This window comes from Melanerpes formicivorus, unplaced genomic scaffold, assembly GCF_026170545.1.
Source record: "Melanerpes formicivorus ecotype bairdi unplaced genomic scaffold, bMelFor1.0.p_v2 SCAF_108, whole genome shotgun sequence".
NCBI lineage: Eukaryota > Metazoa > Chordata > Aves > Piciformes > Picidae > Melanerpes > Melanerpes formicivorus.
Genome location: NW_027142460.1, coordinates 1,110,078 through 1,135,501, shown reverse-complemented (window position 1 = coordinate 1,135,501; position 25,424 = coordinate 1,110,078). Strand labels below are relative to the sequence as shown.

Below are 25,424 nucleotides of genomic sequence, written 5' to 3'. Positions count from 1 at the left end.
CATGGACACTGCCCAATGAAAAGGCCACTGGGGGGTTAGCCTCCCCAAACTGTGCTTGAACATCTTTCCTAGGCAGGAAGCCCACTACTGTGTAAATGCTGATTGAATAGATGTGTGCCAGAGGAGGAAGAACATTGAGTAGAACAGGAAAAAGAAGAAAGAAACCATCCAGAGAGGCAGGAACTTCCTTACTAGTACTTGGAGCATGCTCATCCTTGACCACACTTCTGTCCCAGCCTGGAAACACTGTTGGGTAAGAGACTTCCTCTGAAGAGTCTTCGTCATCTGAACCATTGCCGCTCGAGGTCCCATCTGCTGTGGTGATGTTAAATCTGCCATGAAGCCCTACCCCACAAGGTCTTCAGCTGCCAGCAGTCATGCTGTCCTGTCTCCTTCACACACAGCCTCACACTCACAGGCCAGAGGTGGCCCTGAACCTTGCTCTTCCCACTTCAAACCCCTGGTAAAGAAGAGCAGTGACACAGGCCACACATTCAACCCCCTCTTCCCCCAGTGCTTCTGAAGCTTGCTGCCCTGGTGCCCTGGATATTCAGCCCCTCACCAAAGCACCCTCTTAGCATGACATTCTTTACCCTTGGTTGCTTGTGTGGGTCCTTGTGTCTTCTCTCCAGGACTTGACCACCACCAGTGGTTTGAGAATGGATTCCACCAAGCTTGGGTGGTGGCTTGCTCCAGGTCGTCACGATGAGCCAGCGCAGCTGTTAGGACACGGTTTGTTCAACCAAGCTCTTGTTATGGTTTCCTGAGAAGCCCTTTTGCTCCAGCAAAGTCAAGTCCACCAGCACCAGCACCACCACTGAGCATGCTCATGCCCCTGAGATGGATGTGAGTTCAAGGTGAATGTATGAACCCAGGGGGTCATCACATTCCTCCAACACTCAGCCACGTGCAAGCACTAGTGTCAGTGCCAGGAAACGACACAGGACCTCGAGAAGAGTCTCCCAAATGCCCACAGGGCTTTGCTAACCCTTCACATTCAGCAAGGTGAGTGAGTTCCTGCCAGGCTTTGCCAGCAGGAGAGAGAGAAGGCAGGCTTAGTCTCCAGGATGAGGAATATCCACCAGGATGACACAAAGTCCCGTACAAAAGGTGAAAGAAGCACCCAGAAGGGGCAGAAAAGGACACCCAGAGCTAAGCACACCAGTTAGTGCAGCCTCCTCTTCCACTGACAGCCCCAGGAGCCAGGGCTGCCAAGGACCTGGGCCCAACAGCAGGCACTGCCCTTGGCCTGCTGCTGGCAGCGAGACCCAGGGCAGAATGCCTGACAGCGAGGCAGCAGCAGAGCACAGAGAGAGAGCTGCAGGTTTACTCCATCATCACATCACCACTGTACGGAGCACTGGACAGGGCCCCAATCATTTGGGGTGGGCACTGGAGGGTGGAAAGACCTTTTTTTGTGTAGAAAAATGACAAGAGGTGAGAGGCTTCTGGGCCACTGGGCTGGGAAAGGCACAGCGGGAGGGGCATGCCCACAGGAGTAACTGAGCCACCTCTGCAGAGGTTAGAAGCTCCCTCCAAGGAGGAATTCTTGAGACACAGCATGCCACAGGGGAAAGGCACAAATCAGACAGGAATGGAGACAAGACATAAATCCTAGAAGCTATGGGAGATGCTGCCTCTAAGGAGATGGACCTCACAAGAGCTAAAGATGCTTGGTTTTGTCCTGTGGCGTGGGAGATGCGTATGAAAGAAGAGCTGGTCAGGACAGCCTCAAGTTTTCACACAATGTATGTGTGCCAGAAGAGGAGGGACAGTGGGCAGAACAGGAAAAAGAAGAAAGAAACCATCCAGAGAGGCAGGAACTTCCTTACTAGTACTTGGAGCATGCTCATCCTTGACCACATTTCTGTCCCAGCCTGGAAACACTGTTGGGTAAGAGACTTCCTCTGAAGAGTCTTCGTCATCTGAACCATTGCCGCTCGAGGTCCCATCTGCTGTGGTGATGTTAAATCTGCCATGAAGCCCTATCCCACAAGGTCTTCAGCTGCCAGCAGTCATGCTGCCCTGTCTCACTCACACTCACAGGGCACTCCACAGCCCCACGCTCCCCACAGTCTCCTCCTGAATCCTCCACCCACGAGGCATTCCTCACTCTGCCATGCTCCTGGGGAAGCTGCCCCAGCACTGATTTTGGCTGTGTTTCAAAGCCTTGTGCATGCTCACAGCACTGACCATGCTCTCTCCTCCTCCAGCAGAGTGAGCACACAGGGACTGGCTTGAAATCACATTATGCTTTCATTCCACAAATCCTTCCCATTGGAACAGTCTGATTCTAAATTGCCTCCAGCAGGAGAGAAGAGAAACCCTCTAGAAATAGCCTCTGTAAGACAACTCACATCCTTAGCCCCATCAGACACACAAAGTTCTTCACAGGGCATTCACAATGTGGATAATTGCTCTGTCACTACCAAAGGTGCAGTCAGTGAGAGGTGGCACTCAACCTTGCTCCTTCAAACCCCTGGTAAAGAAGAGCAGTGACACAGGCCACACATTCAACCCCCTCTTCCCCCAGTGCTTCTGAAGCTTGCTGCCCTGGTGCCCTGGATATTCAGCCCCTCACCAAAGCACCCTCTTAGCATGACATTCTTTACCCTTGGTTGCTTGTGTGGGTCCTTGTGTCTTCTCTCCAGGACTTGACCACCACCAGTGGTTTGAGAATGGATTCCACCAAGCTTGGGTGGTGGCTTGCTCCAGGTCGTCACGATGAGCCAGCGCAGCTGTTAGGACACGGTTCGTTCAACCAAGCTCTTGTTATGGTTTCCTGAGAAGCCCTTTTGCTCCAGCAAAGTCAAGTCCACCAGCACCAGCACCACCACTGAGCATGCTCATGCCCCTGAGATGGATGTGAGTTCAAGGTGAATGTATGAACCCAAGGGGTCATCACATTCCTCCAACACTCAGCCACGTGCAAGCACTAGTGTCAGTGCCAGGAAACGACACAGGACCTCGAGAAGAGTCTCCCAAATGCCCACAGGGCTTTGCTAACCCTTCACATTCAGCAAGGTGAGTGAGTTCCTGCCAGGCTTTGCCAGCAGGAGAGAGAGAAGGCAGGCTTAGTCTCCAGGATGAGGAATATCCATCAGGATGACACAAAGTCCCATACAAAAGGTGAAAGAAGCACCCAGAAGGGGCAGAAAAGGACACCCAGAGCTAAGCACACCAGTTAGTGCAGCCTCCTCTTCCACTGACAGCCCCAGGAGCCAGGGCTGCCAAGGACCTGGGCCCAGCAGCAGGCACTGCCCTTGGCCTGCTGCTGGCAGTGAGACCCAGGGCAGAATGCCTGACAGTGAGGCAGCAGCAGAGCACAGAGAGAGAGCTGCAGGTTTACTCCATCATCACATTCAGAAAAGAGAAACCAAACATTTAAATAACTCATGTAGGAGAACCCCTTGGAAAATAACATCAAAGAAGACTCTAGTTTGGGTACATTTTTTGGTGCAATATATGAAAGCACTGGAAAATCACAGAATCAGGATGGGAAAGACCCTCGAGATCACCAAGGGCAACCCAGAACCCTACCCTACAAAGTTCACCCCCTAGGCCATATCCCTCAAGCACCACACCCAAATGCAAGACACAGTGTCCTAGGTTTGAGCCACGAGCTGCCCAGGGCAAAAAAGGACAGAAAAGATATTCTACCCCTTCTCACAGAGTAAAATCCACACTGGATTGGAAGTTCAAATGGAAATTCTACTTACAAATATATACAAGAAGGCATCCAGGTCAAAGGAAGGCATTCACAAAGCTGACTCAGCTCTTCACCACGCCAAAGCCTTCCAGAGCCTTCCAAAAACTTCCACCCTAGTCAGCCTCAAAAAGCCCAAAAGCAGCCAAACTGCCCTCCCCACAAGACCCAGACCTACAGCAGGCTTCCACAGGCCCAGTGGTGTAGCAGGTAATTCACTGGAAAATGGAGAGGAGAGAGGGGAGGGAGAAATGGGAGAGAGAGGGGAGAGAGAGGGGAGAGAGAGGGGAGAGAGAGGGAAGAGAGAGGGAAGAGAGAGGGGGAGAGAGGGGAGAAAGAGGGGAGAAAGAGGGGAGGGAGAGGGGAGAGAGAGGGGAGAGAGAGGGGAGAAAGAGGGGAGAAAGAGGGGAGGGAGAGGGGAGAGAGAGGGGAGGGAGAGGGGAGGGAGAGGGGAGAGAGGGGGAGGGAGAGGGGAGAGAGAGGGGAGAGAGAGGGGAGGGAGAGGGGAGAGAGAGGAGAGAGAGAGGGGAGAAAGAGGGTAGAAACAGGGGATAGAGAGGGGAGAGGGAGAGAAAAGGGAGGGATAGATAAGGGAGGGAGAGAGGGAAGGGAGAGAGAGGTAAGGGAGAAAGAGAGGGAAGAGAGAGAGGGAAGAGAGAAGGTAGAGAAAGGGCAGAGAGAGGGGAGAGAGAGGTAAGAGAGGGAGGGAGGGAGAAAGAGAGGGAAGAGAGAGAGGGAAGAGAGAGAGGGAAGAGAGAGAGGGGAGAGAGAGGTAAGAGAGGGAGGGAGGGAGAAAGAGAGGGAAGAGAGAGAGGGAAGAGAGAGAGGGAAGAGAGAGAGGGAAGAGAGAGAGGGAAGAGAGAGAGGGAAGAGAGAGAGAAAAGAGAGTTAAGGGAAGGAGAGGTAAGGGAGGGAGAGAGAGAAGGGGGAGAGAGAAGGGGGAGAGAGAAGGGGGAGAGAGAAGGGGGAGAGAGAAGGGGGAGAGAGAAGGGGGAGAGAGAAGGGGGAGAGAGAAGGGGGAGAGAGAAGGGGGAGAGAGAAGGGGGAGAGAGAAGGGGGAGAGAGAAGGGGGAGAGAGGGGAGAGCTCTGGCTGTACACTCCCTTAATAGTGGAAAATGGAACAGACTAACAGATTACAATGTCCTGGGATGAACTACCCATCCCCTGGGACTCTCTAGCTTCTGGAGGACTTTCATTTATGGTTACACTAACTAACTCTTGGTTTCCCTTTAACCTACAACACAGAGGAATCAGAGTTCTAAGGATCAACCCCTCCCAGCCCCTAGGTGGAGAGCCCCCAGTTCAGTTTGGTTCCTCACCATACAGATTTTGATCTGGGAAGTTAAATTCTGGCCAGGCTATTTCAGGGAGCCTTCACTCTTGCACAACATAAATACAGACACTGGGGCATGGAGTTGTCTTCTTCTTCTTTGTGTTCTCCATGCAACTTTCTTCCATGCTGCCGAATATTTGATGACTCCTGATGGAGATGTGTGACTTGTGACCAGAGTGCTGCATTGCTCAGGAATTTGTAGTGCAGTAAAAGGAAGTTAAATGGGTCTGTGTGGCCTTGCAAGTAGGTGGTGTTGCTAAGTATTATTATTATTATTATTATTATTATTATTATTATTATTGTTATTATTATTATTATTTTACAATATTATATAATAATATAATATTGTATATTAATATTATGCTATATATTATATATTCTTGTATATTATTATATATTATATTATATATTATATTATACTTTGTATATTACATAATTATATATTATAATATTTGTATATTATATATTATTATATTTTATATATAATAATATTATATATAATATATAATAATATATAATAATAATAATAATAGTAGTAGTAGTAAGTAATAAGAATAAGAGTAATAGAGTATAATAGTATATATAATAGTAGTAAGTAATAATAATAATAGTAATAAGTAATAATTTGGTGGTGAATGGTGCCACAGCCAGCTGGCAGCCAGGCACCAGTGGTGTGCCCCAGGGATCAGTGCTGGGCCCTGTGCTCTTTAACATCTTCATTGATGATCTGGAGGAGGGCATTGAGTCCATCAGCAGTAAATGTGCAGCTGACAGCAAGCTGGGGGCAGGAGTTGATCTGCTGGAGGGTAGAGAGGCTCTGCAGAGGGACCTTGCCAGGCTGGGCAGATGGGCAGAGGCCAAGGGCAGGAGATTGAACACATCCAAGTGCCAGGTGCTGCACATTGGCCACAACAACCCCAGGCAGTGCTACAGGCTGGGGTCAGAGTGGCTGAGAGCAGTCAGGCAGAGAGGGACCTGGGGGTGCTGGTTGATGGTAGGTTGAACATGAGCCTGCAGTGTGCCCAGGTGGCCCAGAGGGCCAAGGGCATCCTGGCCTGCATCAGGAAGAGTGTGGCCAGCAGGAGCAGGGAGGTCATTCTGCACCTGTACACTGCACTGGTTAGGCCACACCTGGAGTCCTGTGTCCAGTTCTGGGCTCCTCAGGTTAGGAAGGAGGTTGGCTTGCTGGAAGGTGTCCAGAGAAGGGCAACAAAGCTGGGGAGGGGTCTGGAGCACAGCCCTGTGAGGAGAGGCTGAGGGAGCTGGGGTTGCTTAGCCTGGAGAGGAGGAGGCTCAGGGGAGACCTTCTTGCTCTCTCCAACTCCCTGAAGGGAGGTTGTAGCCAGGTGGGGGTTGGTCTCTTCTCCCAGGCAGCCAGCACCAGAACAAGAGGACACAGTCTCAGGCTGCACCAGGGGAGGTTGAAGGTGGAGGTTAGGAAGAAGTTCTACACAGAGAGAGTGATTGCCCATTGGAATGGGCTGCCTGGGGAGGTGGTGGAGTCACCATCCCTGGAGGTGTTCAGGAGGAGACTTGATGGGGTGCTTGGTGCCATGGGTCAGTAGTTTAGGTGGTGTTGGATTAGTTGATAGGTTGGACACGATGATCTTGAAGGTCTCTTCCAACCTAGTTTAGTCTAGTCTAGTCTAGTCTAGTCTAATAGCTAAAGCTGTCAGGAGAGCCCAGGTGCAGCACATTTAGAATCTTTTTACTCCAGGGAACCAATCAATCCAAAGCCAATAAGCAAGCATGCCAATGCCATGACCGCTGTGATACACTTACATCAGTACTGGCACCTTTGATTCCCTGGCTCTGCAGTTACTTTGGTCTTTTAAACTCTTTAATCCCTCTAGTTCCCTCTCGGTGAAACAATCATGCCCTTGAGACAGACCCACTCTCAAAAGGAAGGGATCAATAACAAAACCCCACAAGGCTGCAGGCAGTTCTGCAGTGGGTACAGAAGCATCTGCACAAGGAGGCACTAATTCACACTCAAAAATAAACAGCCCTGCAGGAAAGGTTACTCAGGCAAGCTCCCCACTGTCACCAGGTGGGGCTTCCTTCCCCCTCACAGGCAGCACTTGGTAGCAAAGCCCTGCACTTGAAACAAGCAGCAGAAAATTCTCTGCTTGCTTTCAAAGCCTAGGGGAAGGTCAGCCTGATATTTCTTTTTAACATCTGCATGAAGCTGTTGCCAAACCTCCACATCCTGCGAGACAAGAAGCTGGGCTGAGTGATTGCTGTCTCGCCGTGCAGCAGACACCCAGTCACTGTTAGGCTAGCTTGTGGTTTCTAAAGGCAGCGATAAGGACACTGTCCCCCTCAGTCACACAGGCCATTGGATCATTCAGCAGCCCCCAGCACACAGGGGAGCAAAATCCTATCCCAGGCTTCCATGGTGGGAATAAGAGAGTCAGCAGGAAGAAACTTTGACTTCAGTCGGTTCAGTCTTCGTCACAACACGCCTCTGCAGATCTCCTCTCTGTAATTCAAATGCCCTCCCTTCACGTTCACTTTCTGAGGCAGAGATCTTTTTCACTCTGAAGTAAAGGACCAGAGTGAACACAGGTACGGCCCCACTCCAGTACGGGTGAGATGATTTGGAAAGCTTCCTATTCGCTGTAGCTGCTGTGTTCCACATGCCTAAGAAAACCACCACGAGTCCTTCTCCCCTCTCAGCATAACAAAACCACCACGAGTCCTTCTCCCCACTCAGCATAACAAAACCACCACGAGTCCTTCTCCCCTCTCAGCATAACAAAACCACCACGAGTCCTTCTCCCCACTCAGCAGAACAAAACCACCACGAGTCCTTCTCCCCTCTCAGCATAACAAAACCACCACGAGTCCTTCTCCATACAGCTCGTTAAGGACAAAGCAGAGCGAATGGCTGCTCTGCTTTTGAGCCCTCAAAGCCTGCGGTGCCACCACAAGCCCCAGGTTGTTTTGGATTTTTTTCTCATGCAAATCGCCACCAAGAAGGACAAAACTACTCCTTGCAGTGCAAAGTGGCTTGGCACTTGGAACTGCCCCTTGGCCGCTTTGGTGAGTGAGGCAATGGTCTCCAGATGGATTGCCCACATTCACCAAGACAAATGTGTTAGAGACAAGCGCTTTCACCACAGATGGACAGAACTGTCCCTTCCTCCACCAGAGATAAACGGAGGGAAGCGATAGGTGCTTGCACTCATTTGTGGTTCCTCACAGAGTAAAGAGGCACGGCAGTAGGAAACTCCAACCGGCGATCCTTCTAAACTCATCTTTAAGTAGGGAAGTAAACAAAGAGCAGTTGGTTCTGCTCCTCCTGTCCCAGAGATGGAAGTTAAGCAGTCTGGGAAGAACTGTTTCAAAACTGGAGGCACATCACCACTTACCAGGAAGCCCTGCTGGAAGGGGAAAGCAGTTTTAATGCATGCAGACAATACACAAATCTTACTGGTACTGGCAGGGTATGGTCCAGCAGCTCTGCTAGGGGAGTCATCAGTTTCTGTCACCAAAGGGAAGGCAGATGACACAGGAGAAACTTCATCACCTGTATGGTGAAAGATGGATCATTAGCTGAGGTGAGACTCACAGCTCACAACTACTTCAGTTATTCTATACAGCAAGATTCATTCCTTCATTCAGTGGTCAAAGAGAGGAGAAAGATGCAGAGTAGGTTCTTCACATAATTCACTCCCAAGGAGCCTTACCTCACTAGCATAGTAAGGATATCACCAAGCCAGGCTGTTGCAAGAGCAGTATGCATTAGTCACAACGATTCTATGATCCTGTGACCGTCCTGGCAGTGATCTGTGCATGTGCTACAAGCTCCAGCTGCGTCTCTATACCATCTGGACAGGGATTCCAGAAGCTGTTGTATTCCCTTCTTGACTGAGATGTATTCTGAGATTAAGGCCAAAAAAATCTGAACTCTGCATGTAAGTAAGAGGGGTTGGGAAGAGATGTCATGGCAAGCTGCTGACATACCTGCCACACACCCCGGGCAATGCTTCTGACCCGAGTTCCTTAGGAAGAGAAGCTTTGGGTTTGCCTTTCATGATGCTAACAAGCATTTTCTAGTGCCAGTGCTTCTGCTCTTCTTTAAGTTTTTCTTTTCTCTCCCCCCACCCCTGCCAGTTTCAGTATTCATTAAGAACAGTGCTGCAAGCTACTGGCATCCTTCCCTGCTCAGTTATTGGTGATTTGCCTGTAGTCAGAGGTCAGCAGTAACCTTTACACTCCTGGGAGGGGGAATTGCATTTGTATCACCTAGGTTCAACAGGAGCGGGTGTTTCAGATCTCTGAGCACTTCAGCCACACCAGGAACACAAAAGATGGGATCAAACCCATGCCACCCTGCCAAGGAAGCGAGGCATGGGCAAGGAGCTCCAATCCACTGATTTGCTACCCTGCAGAAAGCCTTAGGAAGCAGGGTGGCATTTGGATTTGGGAGGGCATCATGAAAACAGAATTTGGCTTTACCACCTAAAGGAAGGAGAGATCAATAACATTTTAACTGGAGACTTTTCTCTCTCTGACCATTCTGTAATCTGTTGCAGCACAAATACCTCCTGCAGTGGTGCACAGAGAAATCACCTGGTCTGTCAGCTCCCCTTTGTTATGCTCTAACATTGGCCTCACCAGCCTCTGTGCTGAGTGCCAGATATGTTCTTGAGACTTCAGGGAGACAAACATTTTAATAAGAACAAGTGCAAATTCTCAGAACCATCTCTCCTCAAAACCCTGGGAAGGTTTGTCTGGGAAACTGCTGATGAGTGGCTGCCTTCTATTCCCCTGCAGTCCCAAGCGTCCTTAGACATTCTGAATGCTGCTGCTCTCCTTCAGAGACACACACTCTCCTTTTTCCGCTCTAGGATACCAGCTAGAGATAGTGCTCCTCATTCTCTCATCATATCTGGAGTATTATGTGCAGTTCTGGACCCCTCAGTTCAAGCAGGACAGGGAACTGTTTGAAACAGTCCAGCACAGAGCCACAAAAATGATTAGGGGAGTGGAACATCTTCCTTAGGAGGAAAATCTGAGGGAGCTGAGGGCTCGGTAGCTTGGAGAAAAGGAGACTGACAGGTGACCTCATTCATGTTGACAAAGATGTAAAGCATGAGTGCCAAGAGTATGGAGTCAGGCTGTGCTCAGTAATGCCCAATGCCAGCACAAGGGGCACTGGGTGGAAACTGAGGCAGAGGAAGTTCCATGGAAACACAAGGAAAAACATTTTCTCTCTGAGGGTGACAGAGCACTGGGAGAGGCTGCCCGGGGTGGGTGTGGAGTCTCCATCTCTGGAGATATTTGAGACCCGCCTGGATGTGCTCCTGTGTGACCTGCTCTAGGTGACCCTGCTCTGGTAGGAGGGTTGGACTGGATGAGCTTTTTGAGGTGCCTTCCAGCCCCTGGCATTCTGTGACTCTGTGAGCCTTTAGCTATCAATCTAACCCTTCACTCAGTTATTCCAAAGGGGACAGGGAAAGCCTAGTGCTCTTACCAGAATATCTTACGGGAATTTCCTTTTCACCCCCTCCTGAAGAGTGATCTGGCAGCTGTGAGGCTGGGGTAGCACTTCCATAATAGGATGGGCTGGATCTCCTGATGGAAGTATCCATGGGAGTTGTGTCATGTGTTGATCCACTGCCTACGCTGTCGTCGTCAGCACCGGAGGTCTCCCCGCCGTGGCGCGTGCCGTCCGGGTTGTAACGGGAGCCATCGGCGTTGTCAATGACTGTGGGGAGGAGAGAAGGAAACTGCTGGTGGATGGCAGGGAGCTACAGAGCTGTGTATAGAATAGAATAGAATAGAATAGAATAGAATAGAATAGAATAGACCAGACCAGGTTGGAAAAGACCTCAAAGATCATCAAGACCAAGCTATTACCCAACACCTCCTGACAACTAAACCATGGCTCCAAGTGCCACATCCAATCCCCTCTTGAACACCTCCAGTGATGGTGACTCCACCTGCCTGCAGCACATTCCAATGGCTAATCTCTCTTTCTGGAAAGAACTTCTTCCTCACCTCCAGCCTAAACCTCCCTGGTGCAGTTTGAGACTGTGTCCTCTTGTTCTGGTGCTGCTTGCCTGCCTGGGAGAAGAGACCAACCCCCACCTGGCTACAACCTCCCTTCAGGGAGTTGGAGAGAGCAAGAAGGTCTCCCTGAGCCTCCTCTTCTCCAGGCTAAGGAACCCCAGCTCCCTCAGCCTCTCCTCACAGGGCTGTATTCCAAGCCCCTCACCAACTTTGTTGCCCTTCTCTGGACACCTTCCAGCAAGTCAACCTCCTTCCTAAACTGAGGGGCCCAGAACTGGACACAGGACTCAAGGTGTGGCCTAACCAGTGCAGTGTACAGGGGCAGAATGACCTCCCTGCTCCTGCTGGCCACACTCTTCCTGATGCAGGCCAGGATGCCATTGGCCCTCCTGGCTGCCTGGGCACACTGCAGGCTCATGTTCAGCCTACCATCAACCAGCACCCCCAGGTCCCTCTCTGCCTGGCTGCTCTCAGCCACTCTGACCCCAGCCTGTAGCACTGCCTGGGGTTGCTGTGGCCAATGTGCAGAACCTGGCACTTGGATGTGTTCAATCTCCTGCCCTTGGCCTCTGCCCATCTGTCCAGCCTGGCAAGGTCCCTCTGCAGAGCCTCTCCACCCTCCAGCAGATCAACTCCTGCCCCCAGCTTGCTGTCAGCTGCACATTTACTGATGCTGGACTCAATGCCCTCCTCCAGATCATCAATGAAGATGTTAAAGAGCACAGGGCCCAGCACTGATCCCTGGGGCACACCACTGGTGCCTGGCTGCCAGCTGGCTGTGGCACCATTCACCACCACTCTCTGGGCTCAGCCTCCAGCCAGTTCCTAACCCAGCTCAGAGTGCTGCTGTCCAAGCCAGGGGCTGACAGCTTGGCCAGGAAAAAAGGCAGGAGAAAAGGCAGGCTCCACCAGACTTTTGGAAAGACAAGTGACTAATGGCTTTACTTGCTGCTGAGCACCTCTTGACTACTTTTGCTGATGTTTGGCTGTGTGGTGGGTTTAGGCTAGGCCTTGGAAATTTAGTTACAGATTTCAAGCAGAAAGGTAAAAAAATATAAACAAATCACTATGGGGTGTAAAAAGGAAAACAAAAGGCTATTCTAAACCAATTCACTGGATAAATACCTCAAATAAGAGGAGCTGTACCATAACAATTCTCTCTCTTCTCTCCTCATCTCTGCTGTTTTGCTCCCCTCGGGAGAGATTAACCTGCTTGTCGGCCGGCCTTGGCTGAGCTGTTTAGTTAAGTCTAACCCACTGCTTGCTCTCTGCTTCTCTCTCTCTTGGGACAGGGAGGTAGGGGGGTGGGGGCAGTGGAACAGCTTCCCTGGTCTCTGAGCAGGGGCATTTTAGTGTTGTTTGCTCATTGTAAATATCTGTATAATATTGTAACCCCTGGCTGTGTTGTACATGTTGACTGCATTCCACTGCAGAGTGTAGCTCCTGCTTGTAAATACAGCTTCAGTTGCTTCTGACTGAGTTGGTCTGGCAAAGGTAATGCTGGGGGGGGAAACTTCAACCCACCACAGGCTGATTTTTTGATACTAGCAGTGGTTTAAGTAACAGAAAAGAGTTCTCTGGATCCTATAGCAAGTGGCAAGTTTTTCTGCTCCATACAGTACCTATTTCATCCTGAGTGGTGAGGAAAGAAGTATCCAGTCTTTCAACTGGATCACAGGTCTTGTTCCTTGTCTCTGGAAAAGAAGGAAAACAGAAAACACTGCTCTGAGGAAACTGAGCAAATCATCACTGGTTGATTGCACACATCACAAACCAACAGCTGCAGATGAGGACAATCCTGAAACAGCCTAGGCTGGAAGGGAGCTCAGAGCTCATCTACTCCAACCTCCCCTCCATGGGCAGGGATGCCTCTCAGCTAGACTAGGCTTATAGGGACAAGGGGCAATGGCTTTAAACTTGAGGATTGCAGATTGAGATGGGAGATGGGGAAGAAATTCTTTGCAGTGAGGGTGGTGAGACTCTGGCACAGGTTGCCAGGGAGGTTGTAGATGCTCCCTCCCTGGAGGTGTTCAAGGCCAGGCTGGATGAGGCCTTGAGCAACCTAGGCTGGTGTGAGGTGTCCCTGCCCAGGGTCACGGGGGGCAGTCAGCCTGACCTCAGTGCCAGGGAAAATGATGGAGCAGATTATCCTGGGGGCAATAACTGCACACCTGAAGGATGGCCAAGGGCTCAGGCCCAGCCAGCATGGAGTTAGGAAGGGCAGGTCCTGCCTCACCAACCTGATCGCCTTCTAAGATCAGGTGACTGCCTGGTGGACATGGGGAGGCCTGTGGATGTGGTCTGCCTGGGCTTCAGCAAGGCCTTTGACACCGTCCTCCATAGCAAACTGCTGGCCAAGCTGTCAGCCCCTGGCTTGGATGGGAGCACACTGCATTGGGTTAGGAACTGGCTGGAGGCTGAGCCCAGAGAGTGGTGGTGAATGGTGCCACAGCCAGCTGGCAGCCAGGCACCAGTGGTGTGCCCCAGGGATCAGTGCTGAGCCCTGTGCTCTTTAACATCTTCATTGATGATCTGGATGAGGGCATTGAGTCCAGCATCAGCAAATTTGCAGATGACAGCAAGCTGGGAGCAGATGTTGGTCAGTGAGAGGGCAGAAGGGCTCTGCAGAGGGACCTTGCCAGGCTGGACAGATGGGCAGAGGCCAACAGGATGGCATTCAACAAGTCCAAGTGCCAGGGGCTGCACTTTGGCCACAGCAACCCCAGGCAGTGCTACAGGCTGGGGTCAGAGTGGCTGAGAGCTGCCAACCAGAGAGGGACCTAGGGGTGCTGATTGACAGCTGCCTGAACATGAGCCAGCAGTGTGCCCAGGTGGCCAAGAAGGCCAAGGGCATCCTGGCCTGCATCAGGAACAGTCTGGCCAGCAGGAGCAGGGAAGTCATTGTGCCCCTGGACTCTGCATTGGTTGGGCCGCACCTTGAGTCCTGTGTCCAGTTCTGGGCCCCTGAGTTTCAGAAGGACATTGAGAGACTTGAAGGTGCCCAGAGAAGGGCAACAAGGCTGGGGAGAGGCCTTGAGCACAGCCCTGTGAGGAGAGGCTGAGGGAGCTGGGGTTGCTTAGCCTGGAGAAGAGGAGGCTCAGGGGAGACCTCATTGCTCTCTCCAACTCCCTGAAGGGAGGTTGTAGCCAGGTGGGGGTTGGTCTCTTCTCCCAGGCAAGCAGCACCAGAACAAGAGGACACAGTCTCAAGCTGTGCCGGGGGAAGTTTAGGCTGGAGGTGAGGAGAAAGTTCTTCCCAGAGAGAGTTGTTAGCCACTGGGATGTGCTGCCCAGGGAGGTGGTGGAGTCCCCATCCCTGGAGGTGTTCAAGAGGGGATTGGATGTGGCACTTGGTGCCATGGTCTGGTCATGAGGTCTGTGGTGACAGGTTGGACTCGATGATCCTCGAGGTCTCTTCCAACCTTAATTATACTGTGATACTCTGATACTGTCAACTGGATGACCTTGAAGGTCCCTTCCACCCAAACCATTCCATGAGCTTACACCCCCACAGCCCAGAGGTACCTGTCTCGTTGTAGCAGTAGGCGTCGTAGCGCCCCGTGGTGTTGGTGAGCAGGATGTAGACGCCGGTGTGGTTTGCGGCACACAGATGGTAGGGCTTGACCCGGGGGATAACGACGTGCCCCACCACAAAACCATACCTGTGAGGAGCAGAGGAGAACACACCCTGTTACATATCACAGCAGTGCAACATCTCCCTGTGAGCACAGGCTGAGGGAGCTGGGGCTTGGAGCTGGGAGCAGAGGAACCTGAGGGCTGCCCTCAGTGCTGGGGATCAAGATGTGCAGGGCAGTGCTGGAGGCCAGAGCCAGGCTCTGCTCAGGGATGACCAAGGGCAGCACAAGGGGCACTGGGGGCAAGCTGGAGCAGAGGAGGTGCCAGGGGAACAGAAGGGAAACCTTCGTGGCTGTGAGGGTGCTGGAGCCTGGAGCAGGCTGCCCAGAGAGGCTGTGGAGTCTCCTGCTCTGGAGCCTTTCCAACCCCCCCTGACTGTGTTCCTGTGTGAGCTGCCCTGGGTGCTCTGCTCTGGCTTGGACTGGGTGATCTCTGGAGGTGCCTTCCAAGCCTGTGAGTCTGTGACTCTGGTGGTACAGGTTTCCCTCAGCAGAGGCTGGTGCAGAACTCAAGGTTTTTCATGCTGAGGGGGATGAAGCTTTTCTGTTGTCACCTATTTTCCCCAGCTGCAGAAGAACGCTGAGCTGGATTTGCAAATGCCAGCTGACAGCACAGAGACCCTGACAGGGATTGGTTGGCAGAGGTATTGTAGCAGGCAAGGATGTCCACAGGGTGTTAGGGGTTGGAAGGGACCTCCAGGTTGATTTCAGTTTGCTCTTCAGAGCAGTGGCTCCAGAGGTGCAGGGTGTGCTGTCACCAAGCAGCACTTCTGCTGAAGCAAACTGCAGCTGACTTTTCCAGCCCCCCCTGGCTGTGTTCCTGTGTGCCCTGCCCTGGGTGCTCTGCTCTGGCAGGGAGCTTGGACTGGATGATCTCTGGAGGTGCCTTCCAACCCCAAACATTCTGTGACACTGTGGTTCATTCAATTCTCACGGGTGTGCAGGCAGTGGGAATGAACATTCATGCACTAGGCACTCAAAGAGGAAAGCACCACTGACTCAGTTGGAATGGAATCATTCACAGGAAATAGCTGCAAGCAGTGCTGGTGCCAGAACTCTTTCTTACAGTGGTGGAATGAAATTCTTACCATCTGGGAGAAATGTCCACTGAACTTTTCTACTCTGCTCAGTTAGAAGGAATAGAATAGAATAGAATAGAATAGAATAGAATAGAATAGAATAGAATAGAATAGAATAGAATAGAATAGAATAGAATAGGAATAGAATTAACCAGGTTGGAAAAGACCTTTGAGATCATCAAGTCCAACCTATCACCCAGCACCATCTGATCAACAAAATCATGGAATCAAGTGCCACATCCAGGCTCCTCCTAAACACCTCCAGGGATGGGGACTCCACCACCTCCCCAGGCAGCACATCCCAATGGCCAATCTCTCTTTCTTGTAGAACTTCTTACTAACATCCAGCCTAAACCTCCCCTGGCACAGCATGAGACTGTGTCCTCTTGTTCTGGTGCTGCTTGCCTGCCTGGGAGAAGAGACCAACCCCCACCTGGCTACAACCTCCCTTCAGGGAGTTGGAGAGGGCAATGAGGTCTCCCCTGAGCCTCCTCTTCTCCAGGCTAAGCAACCCCAGCTCCCTCAGCCTCTCCTCACAGGGCTGTGCTCCAGACCCCTCCCCAGCTTTCTTGCCCTTCTCTGGACACCTTCCAGCAGCTCAACCTCCTTCCTAAACTGAGGAGCCCAGAACTGGGCACAGGACTCAAGGTGTGGCCTAACCAGTGCTGAGCACAGGGCACAATGACTTCCCTGCTCCTGCTGGCCACACTGTTCCTGATGCAGGCCAGGATGCCATTGGCCCTCCTGGCTGCCTGGGCACACTGCAGCCTCATGTTCAGCCTACCATCAACCAGCACCCCCAGGTCCCTCTCTGCCTGGCTGCTCTCAGCCACTCTGACCCCAGCCTGTAGCACTGCCTGGGGTTGTTGTGGCCAATGTGCAGCACCTGGCACTTGGATGTGTTCAATCTCCTGCCCTTGGCCTCTGCCCATCTGTCCAGCCTGGCAAGGTCCCTCTGCAGAGCCTCTCTACCCTCCAGCAGATCAACTCCTGCCCCCAGCTTGCTGTCAGCTGCACATTTACTGATGCTGGACTCAATGCCCTCCTCCAGATCATCAATGAAGATGTTAAAGAGCACAGGGCCCAGCACTGATCCCTGGGGCACACCACTGGTGCCTGGCTGCCAGCTGGCTGTGGCACCATTCACCACCACTCTCTGGGCTCAGCCTCCAGCCAGTTCCTAACCCAGCTCAGAGTGCTGCTGTCCCAGCCAGGGGCTGACAGCTTGGCCAGCAGTTTGCTGTGGGGGATGGTGTCCAAGGCCTTGCTGAAGCCCAGGCAGACCACATCCACAGCCTGCCCCACATCCACCAGGCAGTCACCTGGGCATGGAAGGAGATCAGGTTGGTCAGGCAGGACCTGCCCTTCCTAACTCCATGCTGGCTGGGCCTGAGCCCTTGGCCATCCTGTAAGTGCTGTGTGATTGCACTCAGGATGACTGCTCCATAGCCTTGCCTGGCACTGAGGTCAGGCTGAAAGGCCTGGAATTCCCTGGCTCATCTATCCAGCCCTTCCTGTGGATGGGCATCATGTTGGCAGCTCTCCAGTGAGCCAGGACTGGAGGGAAATGATGGAGAGTGGCTTGGCAGCTCATGGGCCAGCTCTCTCAGCACCCTGGGATGGATCCCATCCAGTCCCTTGGGCTTGTCGGGATCCAAGTGGCTAAGCAGGTCTCTGAAGGTAAAGCCTCTTTCTACATATTTGCCCTTTATTTTAGATTGAAATAATGTTGAAAATCTGCTGACATTTGCTGCAGCTCTGTAATGTTTACCTGCAAAAAATCATTTGGAGTTGGAAGAGACCTCATTGACCTCAGCTGTTAACCCTGCACTGCCAGGTCACTGCTAAACCATGTCCCTCAGCACCACATCTCCCTGGCTCTTAAACCCCTTCGTGGGGGGGGACTTGTGAGAGACTAAATCTTGTCTCTCTTGATGTGACTCAACAAAGATAAAATCACCTTTGCTGCCTGCCCAGAGAATAGCTGATGTGTCTTGGACAGAAGCCACTGGAATGACGCTCTGGAAGGTGCATAGATAAGAATGGCTGCACCCAAAGAGTGGCTGTCCATGGGTCCATGTCCCAGGGGAGGCCAGGGACAAGCAGAGTCCCTCAGGGATCAGTCCTGGGACCAGGCTTGTTCAACATCTTTGTGGGTGCCAGGGACAGTGGCACTGAGTGCACCCTCAGCAGGGTTGCTGATGACACCAAGCTGTGTGGGGCAGCAGGCAGCTGGAGGGAAGGGATCCATCCAGAGGGACCTGGACAGGCTGCAGAGGTGGGCACAAGCTAACCTCAGGAGGGTCAACAAGAGCAAGGGCAGGGTCCTGCAGCTGGCTGGAGGCAATCCCAGGCACAAATCCAGGCTGGGCAGGGACTGGCTGGAAAGCAGCCCTGAGGAGAGAGCCTTGGGGGTGCTGGGGGAGGAGAAGCTCACCAGGAGCTCTCAGTGTGCACTTGCAGCCCAGAAAGCCAATCAGACCCTGGGCTGCAGCAGGAGAAGTGTGGCCAGCAGGGCAAGGGAGGTGATTCTCCCCCTCTGCTCAGCTCTGGGGAGACCCCACCTGGAGTCCTGCCTCCAGCTCTGGAGCCCCTATGACAAGAGGGATCTGGAGGTGCTGGAAGGTGTCCAGAGCAGGGCCAGGAGGATGAGCAGAGGGCTGGAGCTCCTCTCCCGTGAGGACAGACTGAAGGAGTTGGGGCTGTTCAGTCTGGAGAAGAGAAGGCTCCCAGGTGACCTCCTTGTGGCCTTCCAGGATCTGAAGGGTGCTCCAGGAAGGCTGGGGAGGGACTGCTCAGGATCTCAGGGAGTGATAGGACTAGGGGGAATGGAATGAAGCTGGAGGTGGGGAGATTGAGGCTGGAGGGGAGGAGGAAGTTCTTGCCCATGAGAGTGGTGAAGCCCTGGAATGGGTTGTGCAGGGAGGTGGTTGGGGCCCTGTCCCTGGAGGTGTTTAAGGCCAGGCTGGCTGAGGCTGTGGCCAGGCTGATCTAGTGTGGGGTGTCCCTGCCCATGGCAGGGGGGTTGGCACTGGATGATCCTTGTGGTCCTTTCCAACCCTGACTGATACTATGATCCTACTATGAATTGCTCACCAGGCTGCAGCTGCCCTGGGGATGGGCAGAGGCCACTGCTATCCATACCCTCTGGAATATACATACCTAAAAACTGTATCAAAGATCTGAGCAACTACTGACTGTGGAGAAGGAAAACACAAGAGAAGGAAAAGACCTGGACAATGCTGCTCTGAAGAGGGAAGGAAAAGCCTGGGGCAATGCTGCTCTGAAGAGAAACAGAGAGAATACCAGGAGAGAAAAAGTGGCAGAGACATCCCCATGGAGCCTGGAAGAAGCAGCCCAAGAGGAAACCTCTCTCCGTGACCTAAGTTCCGCCTGCTGCAGCTCATGGAGCTGAAGAGGCTGCTCAGAGGACAGCACAGCAACATGGACAACATCTCTTCTACAGCCAAAGCTGCAGCAGCCTTCCTCTACAGGCCCACTCTAAAGACCCAACATCTCCTCTACATCCAAAGCTGCAGCAGCTTTCCTCCACAGACTCAAACTGTCTTGGGGAGTGAGTGGTGTGGTAATGTAATTCCTTTCCTCTTCTCTCCCCCTCTTCTCTCTCTCCCTCTCCATCTTCTCTCTCTCTGCTTCTGATCCATCCACTCCATTCTGTCAATAAATAGCCTCACTGCTGGTATTTTGGCCTCCTTTGTGCCTCTAATTTCATAACACAGAATATTCAAAGGACTGAGGCTCTTGCCCTCTCCAGACCAAGACAGAACTCCTCCACTGCCCTGGGCAGCCTGTTCCCATCTTGGAATGGAATGGAATGGAATGGAATGGAATGGAATGGAATGGAATGGAATGGAATGGAATGGAATGGAATGGAATGGAATGGAATGGAATAGACTAGAACAGAACAGAAGAAACCAAGCTGGAAGAGACCTTCAAGATCATGGTGTCCAACCTATCATCCAACACCACCTAATCAACTAACCCATGGCACCAAGCACCCCATCAAGTCTCCTCCTGAACACCTCCAGGGATGGTGACTCCACCACCTCCCCAGGCAGCCCATTCCAATGGGCAATCTCTCTCTCTGTGTAGAAGTTCTTCCTGACATCCTTTCAGTGAAGAAGTTTCTTCTAATATCCAATCTAAGCCTTTTCTGCTGCAACCTGAGGCTGTTTCCCCTTGTCCTGTCACTTGTTCCTTGGCAGAAGAGACTCAGCCTCCTTTCAGGGAGCTGCAGGGAGCACCAGATGTAGAGAGAACCAGTCTGTGTTATCTGGTCTTCTAAGGGACAGGTGGAACTTCAACGTCACAGCTCTTGAGTTCCATCTCCTCTTTGCAGCTGGACATTGAGAATGATTTGCACAATAACTGCAAGCTTTGGAAAGCAAGATCAGAGGATGCCCTAGTCTGATTGACTTACAGACTACAGAAATGCCCCAGCTTGGGTACTGTTTGGGGAAAAAAATCTTCACTCTTGAGGGCATTTTGCTGTGCCAAAGGATCTGTCGGCTCACTGGTGAGGTCCCAGAGGACTGGAGACTGGCCAATGTGGTCCCCACCCACAAGAAGGGTTGGATGGAGGAACCTGGAAACTCCAGGCCTGCCAACCTGACCTCAGTGCCAGGGAAAGTGATGGAGCAGATTATCCTGGGGGCAATAACTGCACCTGAAGGATGGCCAAGGGCTCAGGCCCAGCCAGCATGGATTTAGGAGGGGCAGCTCCTGCCTGACCAACCTGATCTCCTTCTATGATCGAGTGACTGCCTGGTGGATGTGGGGCAGGCTGTGGATGTGGTCTGCCTGGACCTCAGCAAGGCCTTGGACACCATCCCCCACAGCAAACTGCTGGCCAAGCTGCCAGCCCCTGGCTGGGACAGCAGCACTCTGAGCTGGGTTAGGAACTGGCTGGAGGCTGAGCCCAGAGAGTGGTGGTGAATGGTGCCACAGCCAGCTGGCAGCCAGGCACCAGTGGTGTGCCCCAGGGATCAGTGCTGGGCCCCAGCCTGTTCAATATCTTGATTGATGATCTGGAGGAGGGGACTGAGTCAGTCATCAGCAAATGTGCAGATGACAGCAAGCTGGGGGCAGGAGTTGGTCAGTGAGAGGGCAGAAGGGCTCTGCAGAGGGACCTCGACCAATTGGACAGATGGGCAGAGGCCAACAGGATGGCATTCAACAAGTCCAAGTGCCAGGGGCTGCACTTTGGCCACAGCAACCCCAGGCAGTGCTACAGGCTGGGGTCAGAGTGGCTGAGAGCAGCCAGGCAGAGAGGGACCTGGGGGTGCTGATTGACAGCTGCCTGAACATGAGCCAGCAGTGTGCCCAGGGGGCCAAGAAGGCCAAGGGCATCCTGGCCTGCATCAGGAACAGTGTGGCCAGCAGGAGCAGGGAAGTCCTTGTGCCCTGTGCTCAGCACTGGTTAGGCCACACCATGAGTCCTGTGTCCAGTTCTGGGCTCCTCAGTTTCAGAAGGACATTGAGAGACTTGAAGGTGTCCAGAGAAGGGCAACAAGGCTGGGGAGGGGTCTGGAGCACAGCCCTGTGAGGAGAGGCTGAGGGAGCTGGGGTTGCTTAGCCTGGAGAAGAGGAGGCTCAGGGGAGTTGCTCTCTACAAATACCCTAAAGGTGGTTGTAGCCAGGAGGGAGTTGGTCTCTTCTCCCAGGCAGCCAGCACCAGAACAAGAGGACACAGTCTCAAGCTGTGCCAGGGGAAGTTTAGGCTGGATGTGAGGAGAAAGTTCTTCCCAGAGAGAGTCATTTGTCATTGGAATGTGCTGCCCAAGGAGGTGGTGGAGTCCCCATCCCTGGGGGTGTTCAAGAGGGGATTGGATGTGGCACTTGGTGCCATGGTCTGGTCGTGAGGTCTGTGGTGACAGGTTGGGCTCCATGATCTTTGAGGTCTCTTCCAACCTTGGTGATCCTGTCAGACTGTGATCTGCTATAATCCTTCTGGGGGGACTCAGCTCATTACTATCCTAACATGTTTTGCAGTGGTAGTGCTCACTTGCTTTTCCTTTACCCTGCTTCCAGTCTCTTGCTGCAGTGATTTTTTTGCTCAAGAGGAATCAGTGTTATCCACATCTGTTGCCCTGTGCATCATAAATTACAGAGGGTAATTAAGCCACTTGACAATGTGGTTTGGTTTTGGGTTTGGTTTGGTTTTTCTCCTCCTCGTCATTTTTATGGCTGTCTTTTGAAACTTCTCCACTCCAGGATTGTAGGATTTACCCAGAAGGCAAATCATATCCTGGGCTGATTCAAAAGGAGTGTGGCCACCTCAGATACTGCCTCCAGTTCTGTGTCCCCAGTGTAAGAAGGACACATAGCTGCTGGAGAGAGTCCAGGGGAAGGCCACAAAGATGATCCAAGTGTTGGAGCAGCTCTGCTGTGAGGCCAGGCTGAGGGAGCTGGGGGTGTTCAGCCTGGAGAGGAGAAGGCTCCAGGGGGATCCTTAGAGTTGCCTTCCAATACCTGAAGGGATCCTGCAGGAAGGCTGCAGAGTGACTTTCCATGAGGGTGTCCAGAGACAGGACAAGGGGGAATGGTTTGAAGCTGAGGCAGAGCAGGGTTAGACTGGAGCTGAGGAAGAAGTTCTTCAGTGTGAGACTCTGGCACAGGCTGCCCAGGGAGGTTGTGCATGCCTCTGGGCTAGGGGTGTTCAAGGCCAGGCTGGATGAGGCCTAGAGCAGCTGAGTCTACTTGAGAGGTGTCCCTGCCCCTGGCAGGAGGTTGGAATGGATGAGCTTTGAGGTCTCTGCCAGCCTGAGCCATTCTGGGATGCTATGAAGAATGCAGTAATACTGTGGCCTTTTTTTTTTACTGGGATATCAAGAGCTCATCCCTCACTGTACCACTTGATGGCTTTTACTGTTTCTGGAGGACACAGAGATTTCCCTCTATGGATATACCATCTTCAGTCTTTGACCATACATCAGCTCATCAAAATCATCAATACTTTTCCCACACATCTTACAAACCAGTGATGATCTGAACAGAGAGCAAGGTCATCAAATTTGCTGACAGCACAAGCCTAGGAGTAGTGGCTGACACAGGAGGGTGGTGCTGCCATTCAGCCAGACCTAGACAGGCTGAGAGTTGGTCAGGGAGAAACAGAATGAAATCCAACAAGGGCAAGGGGAGAGTCTTGCACCTGAGAAAGAACAACCCCATGGAGGTTGACCTGTTGGAGAGCAATGAAGGAGAAAAGGACCTGAGGGGTCCTAGTGGATGGGAGGTTGACCATGAGCCAGACATGTGCTCTGGTGGCCAAGAAGGCCAATGGCATCATCAGCTGGATTAGAAGGGCTGTGGTCAGCAGGTCCATTGTCCTGCCCCTCTCCTCTGCCCTGCTGAGGCTGCATCTGGAATATTGTGTCCAGCTCTGGGCCCCTCAGTTCAAGAAGGACCTCAGGGAACTGCTTGAGAGAGTCCAGCACAGAGCCACAAATATGATGAAGGGAGTGGAAGATCTTCCTTAGGAGGCGAGCCTGAGGGAGCTGAGGGCTCTGCAGCTTGGAGAGGAGGAGCCTGAGGGTGACCTCATTGCTGTTGCTGAAGATGTGCAGGGTGAGTGCCCAGAGGCTGGAGCCAGGCTCTGCTGGGTGCTGCCCAATGCCAGCACAAGGGGCAGTGGTGGAAGCTGAGGCCGAGGAAGTGCCATGGGAACAGGAGGAAGAACTTTTTCCCCTGTGAGGGTGGCAGAGCCCTGGAGCAGGCTGCCCAGGGGGGTTGTGGAGTCTCCCTCCCTGGAGATATTCCAAACCCACCTGGATGTGTTCCTGTGTGACCTGCTCTAGGTGACCCTGCTCTGGCAGGGGCTTGGACTGGATGAGCTTTTGAGGTCCCTTCCAGCCCCTCACATTCTCTGCTCCTGTGATCTCCCTCGGGAGTTTATTATGCTGCCAACCTTTTGCTGTCTTTATGTTTTCTCTGTCAGAGTCTGTGTTTTTTGAAAAGACAATTGGTAGAAAGTATATGCAGTGAATGACTTATTAGGTACTGGGCTCAGAGGAACCATGCACACTGAGGAAGATGTTTTGCTCATCACAGAGTAGAACTTAAGGACCGACGTGGCCATCTAATCAGCAGCCGTGTGAAGTCTGCTGTAATTACCACAGGCTGCAGAGCACTAACAGATGGACTTCTCATGATACATTTTACCCCCCACCCCTCCATAATTTCTTTACCTGCAAGTTTCAAATCCAAGCTCATTAGCCTTCTTCACCTGCTCTAGTGTTGCCAAGGTGCTATTGAGAGCTCTGCAGAGCTCGACGGCTTCGGCTCGCGTCAGGCTGTAGCGGCCGTTCTTCTCCACGTGAAAAACTCCTCCATATCTGCAAGTGACGTTGAACTCTGTTACCAAAGGGAAGGAAAACAAATTGATTACTGCTTGCTGGACTTCCTGCTTCACTGAGGACCTGCAAATGATTTACTAACAAGTGGCAAGGGGCAATGGATAGGAACTGCAGCACGGGAGGTTCCAGCTCAATGTGAGGAGGAACTTCTTGACTGTGAGCTCCAGAGCCCTGGAGCAGGCTGCCCAGAGAGGTTGTGGAGTCTCCTTCTCTGGAGACTTTCAAGACTCATCTGGATATGCTCCTGTGTGACCTGTGCTGGGTTCTCTGGTCCTGCTCTGGCAAGAGGGGGTTGGACTTGGTCTCTGGAGGGCCCTTCCAACCCCTAACACGCTGTGATCCTGTGCAGGGCGGTGCTTTCAGTGCAAACCAGCCACAAGCAGCAGCTACCCAGTCGTGGTGAAAGAACATCAGCACTTTCAGTTACCTTCTTTGCACCTCCCTTCTTTGGCCTGAGCCACAAGCCCACCCTTCTGCCTTTCCAAAACCAGCAACGCAGCATGGCTGGGTGTGCTGCTGAGCACCCCTGACGCCACTGCCGATAAAATGCAGAAGACACAATTGCATTGTGAAGTTGGCCACCTGGGCACAGTGCTGGCTCATGCTCAGCTGGCTCTCAACCAGCACCCCCAGGTCTGTCTCCACCAGACAGTTTCCAGCCATTCTGCCCCGAGCCTGGAGTGTTCATGTAGTTCTTGTGACTCAAGTGCACTTAGGTCTTGTTAAAGCCTAGCTGCACTGCAGGCACATGCAGGAGGACCCAGGCTCGCAGGGAGCCTCACCAAGCAGTGTGGGACATGGAACTACATGGTCCTTGTGGTCCCTTCCAACCCTGACTGATACTATGACATCAGGTGGGTGTCCAGGAGATCTTGGGCAAAAATGTGGCAATCCGATTCTCAGAACTGCTTTTGAGGCCATCCAATCATTTGGCACTTTGCCTCAGGGACTGAGACAGAATGCTTTGGTTTCGATTTGATGGCGTCTTCTACACCCACTGTTAAAAACGTTTGCAGTGTGGACTCTGTTGGAGAAGCAGAAGAAGGGCTCCAGCGGTGCCAGAAACTCACGCAACGCTTCACAGCCTAAGCAGCCTGCCTGAAGCCAGCAGCCCCTCTGTGCTTACAGCGATTAGCACCTCTTTGAAATGGCAAAACAGGGCTGCAGAGCCTGCTGCCCAGGGCTGCAGGCAAGCCAGAGGGTTTGCTTTCTGGTCTCAGATTGTAATACCCAGACAAGGGGGACTCTTAACCGAAAAATGAAAACATTTCCAA

The 25,424-nt window shown here is 52.4% G+C and overlaps 1 protein-coding gene across 1 annotated transcript in view; it reads right to left on the bottom strand.

The window, feature by feature from the left end:
- CD44 (CD44 molecule (IN blood group)) overlaps positions 1-24,813 on the bottom strand; it is a 62,413-nt gene extending 37,600 nt beyond the window's left edge. The window contains exons 1-10 of the mRNA XM_068166839.1: positions 24,716-24,813; positions 23,983-24,213; positions 14,587-14,723; positions 12,684-12,755; positions 10,523-10,756; positions 8,477-8,572; positions 2,613-2,738; positions 1,833-1,955; positions 594-719; positions 193-315 (exon numbers count right to left, since the gene is read on the bottom strand). Coding sequence (XP_068022940.1) covers positions 193-315; positions 594-719; positions 1,833-1,955; positions 2,613-2,738; positions 8,477-8,572; positions 10,523-10,756; positions 12,684-12,755; positions 14,587-14,723; positions 23,983-24,213; positions 24,716-24,813 — 1,366 coding nt within the window. The remainder of the gene's footprint in view (positions 1-192; positions 316-593; positions 720-1,832; positions 1,956-2,612; positions 2,739-8,476; positions 8,573-10,522; positions 10,757-12,683; positions 12,756-14,586; positions 14,724-23,982; positions 24,214-24,715) is intronic.
- Positions 24,814-25,424: the final 611 nt, after the last annotated feature.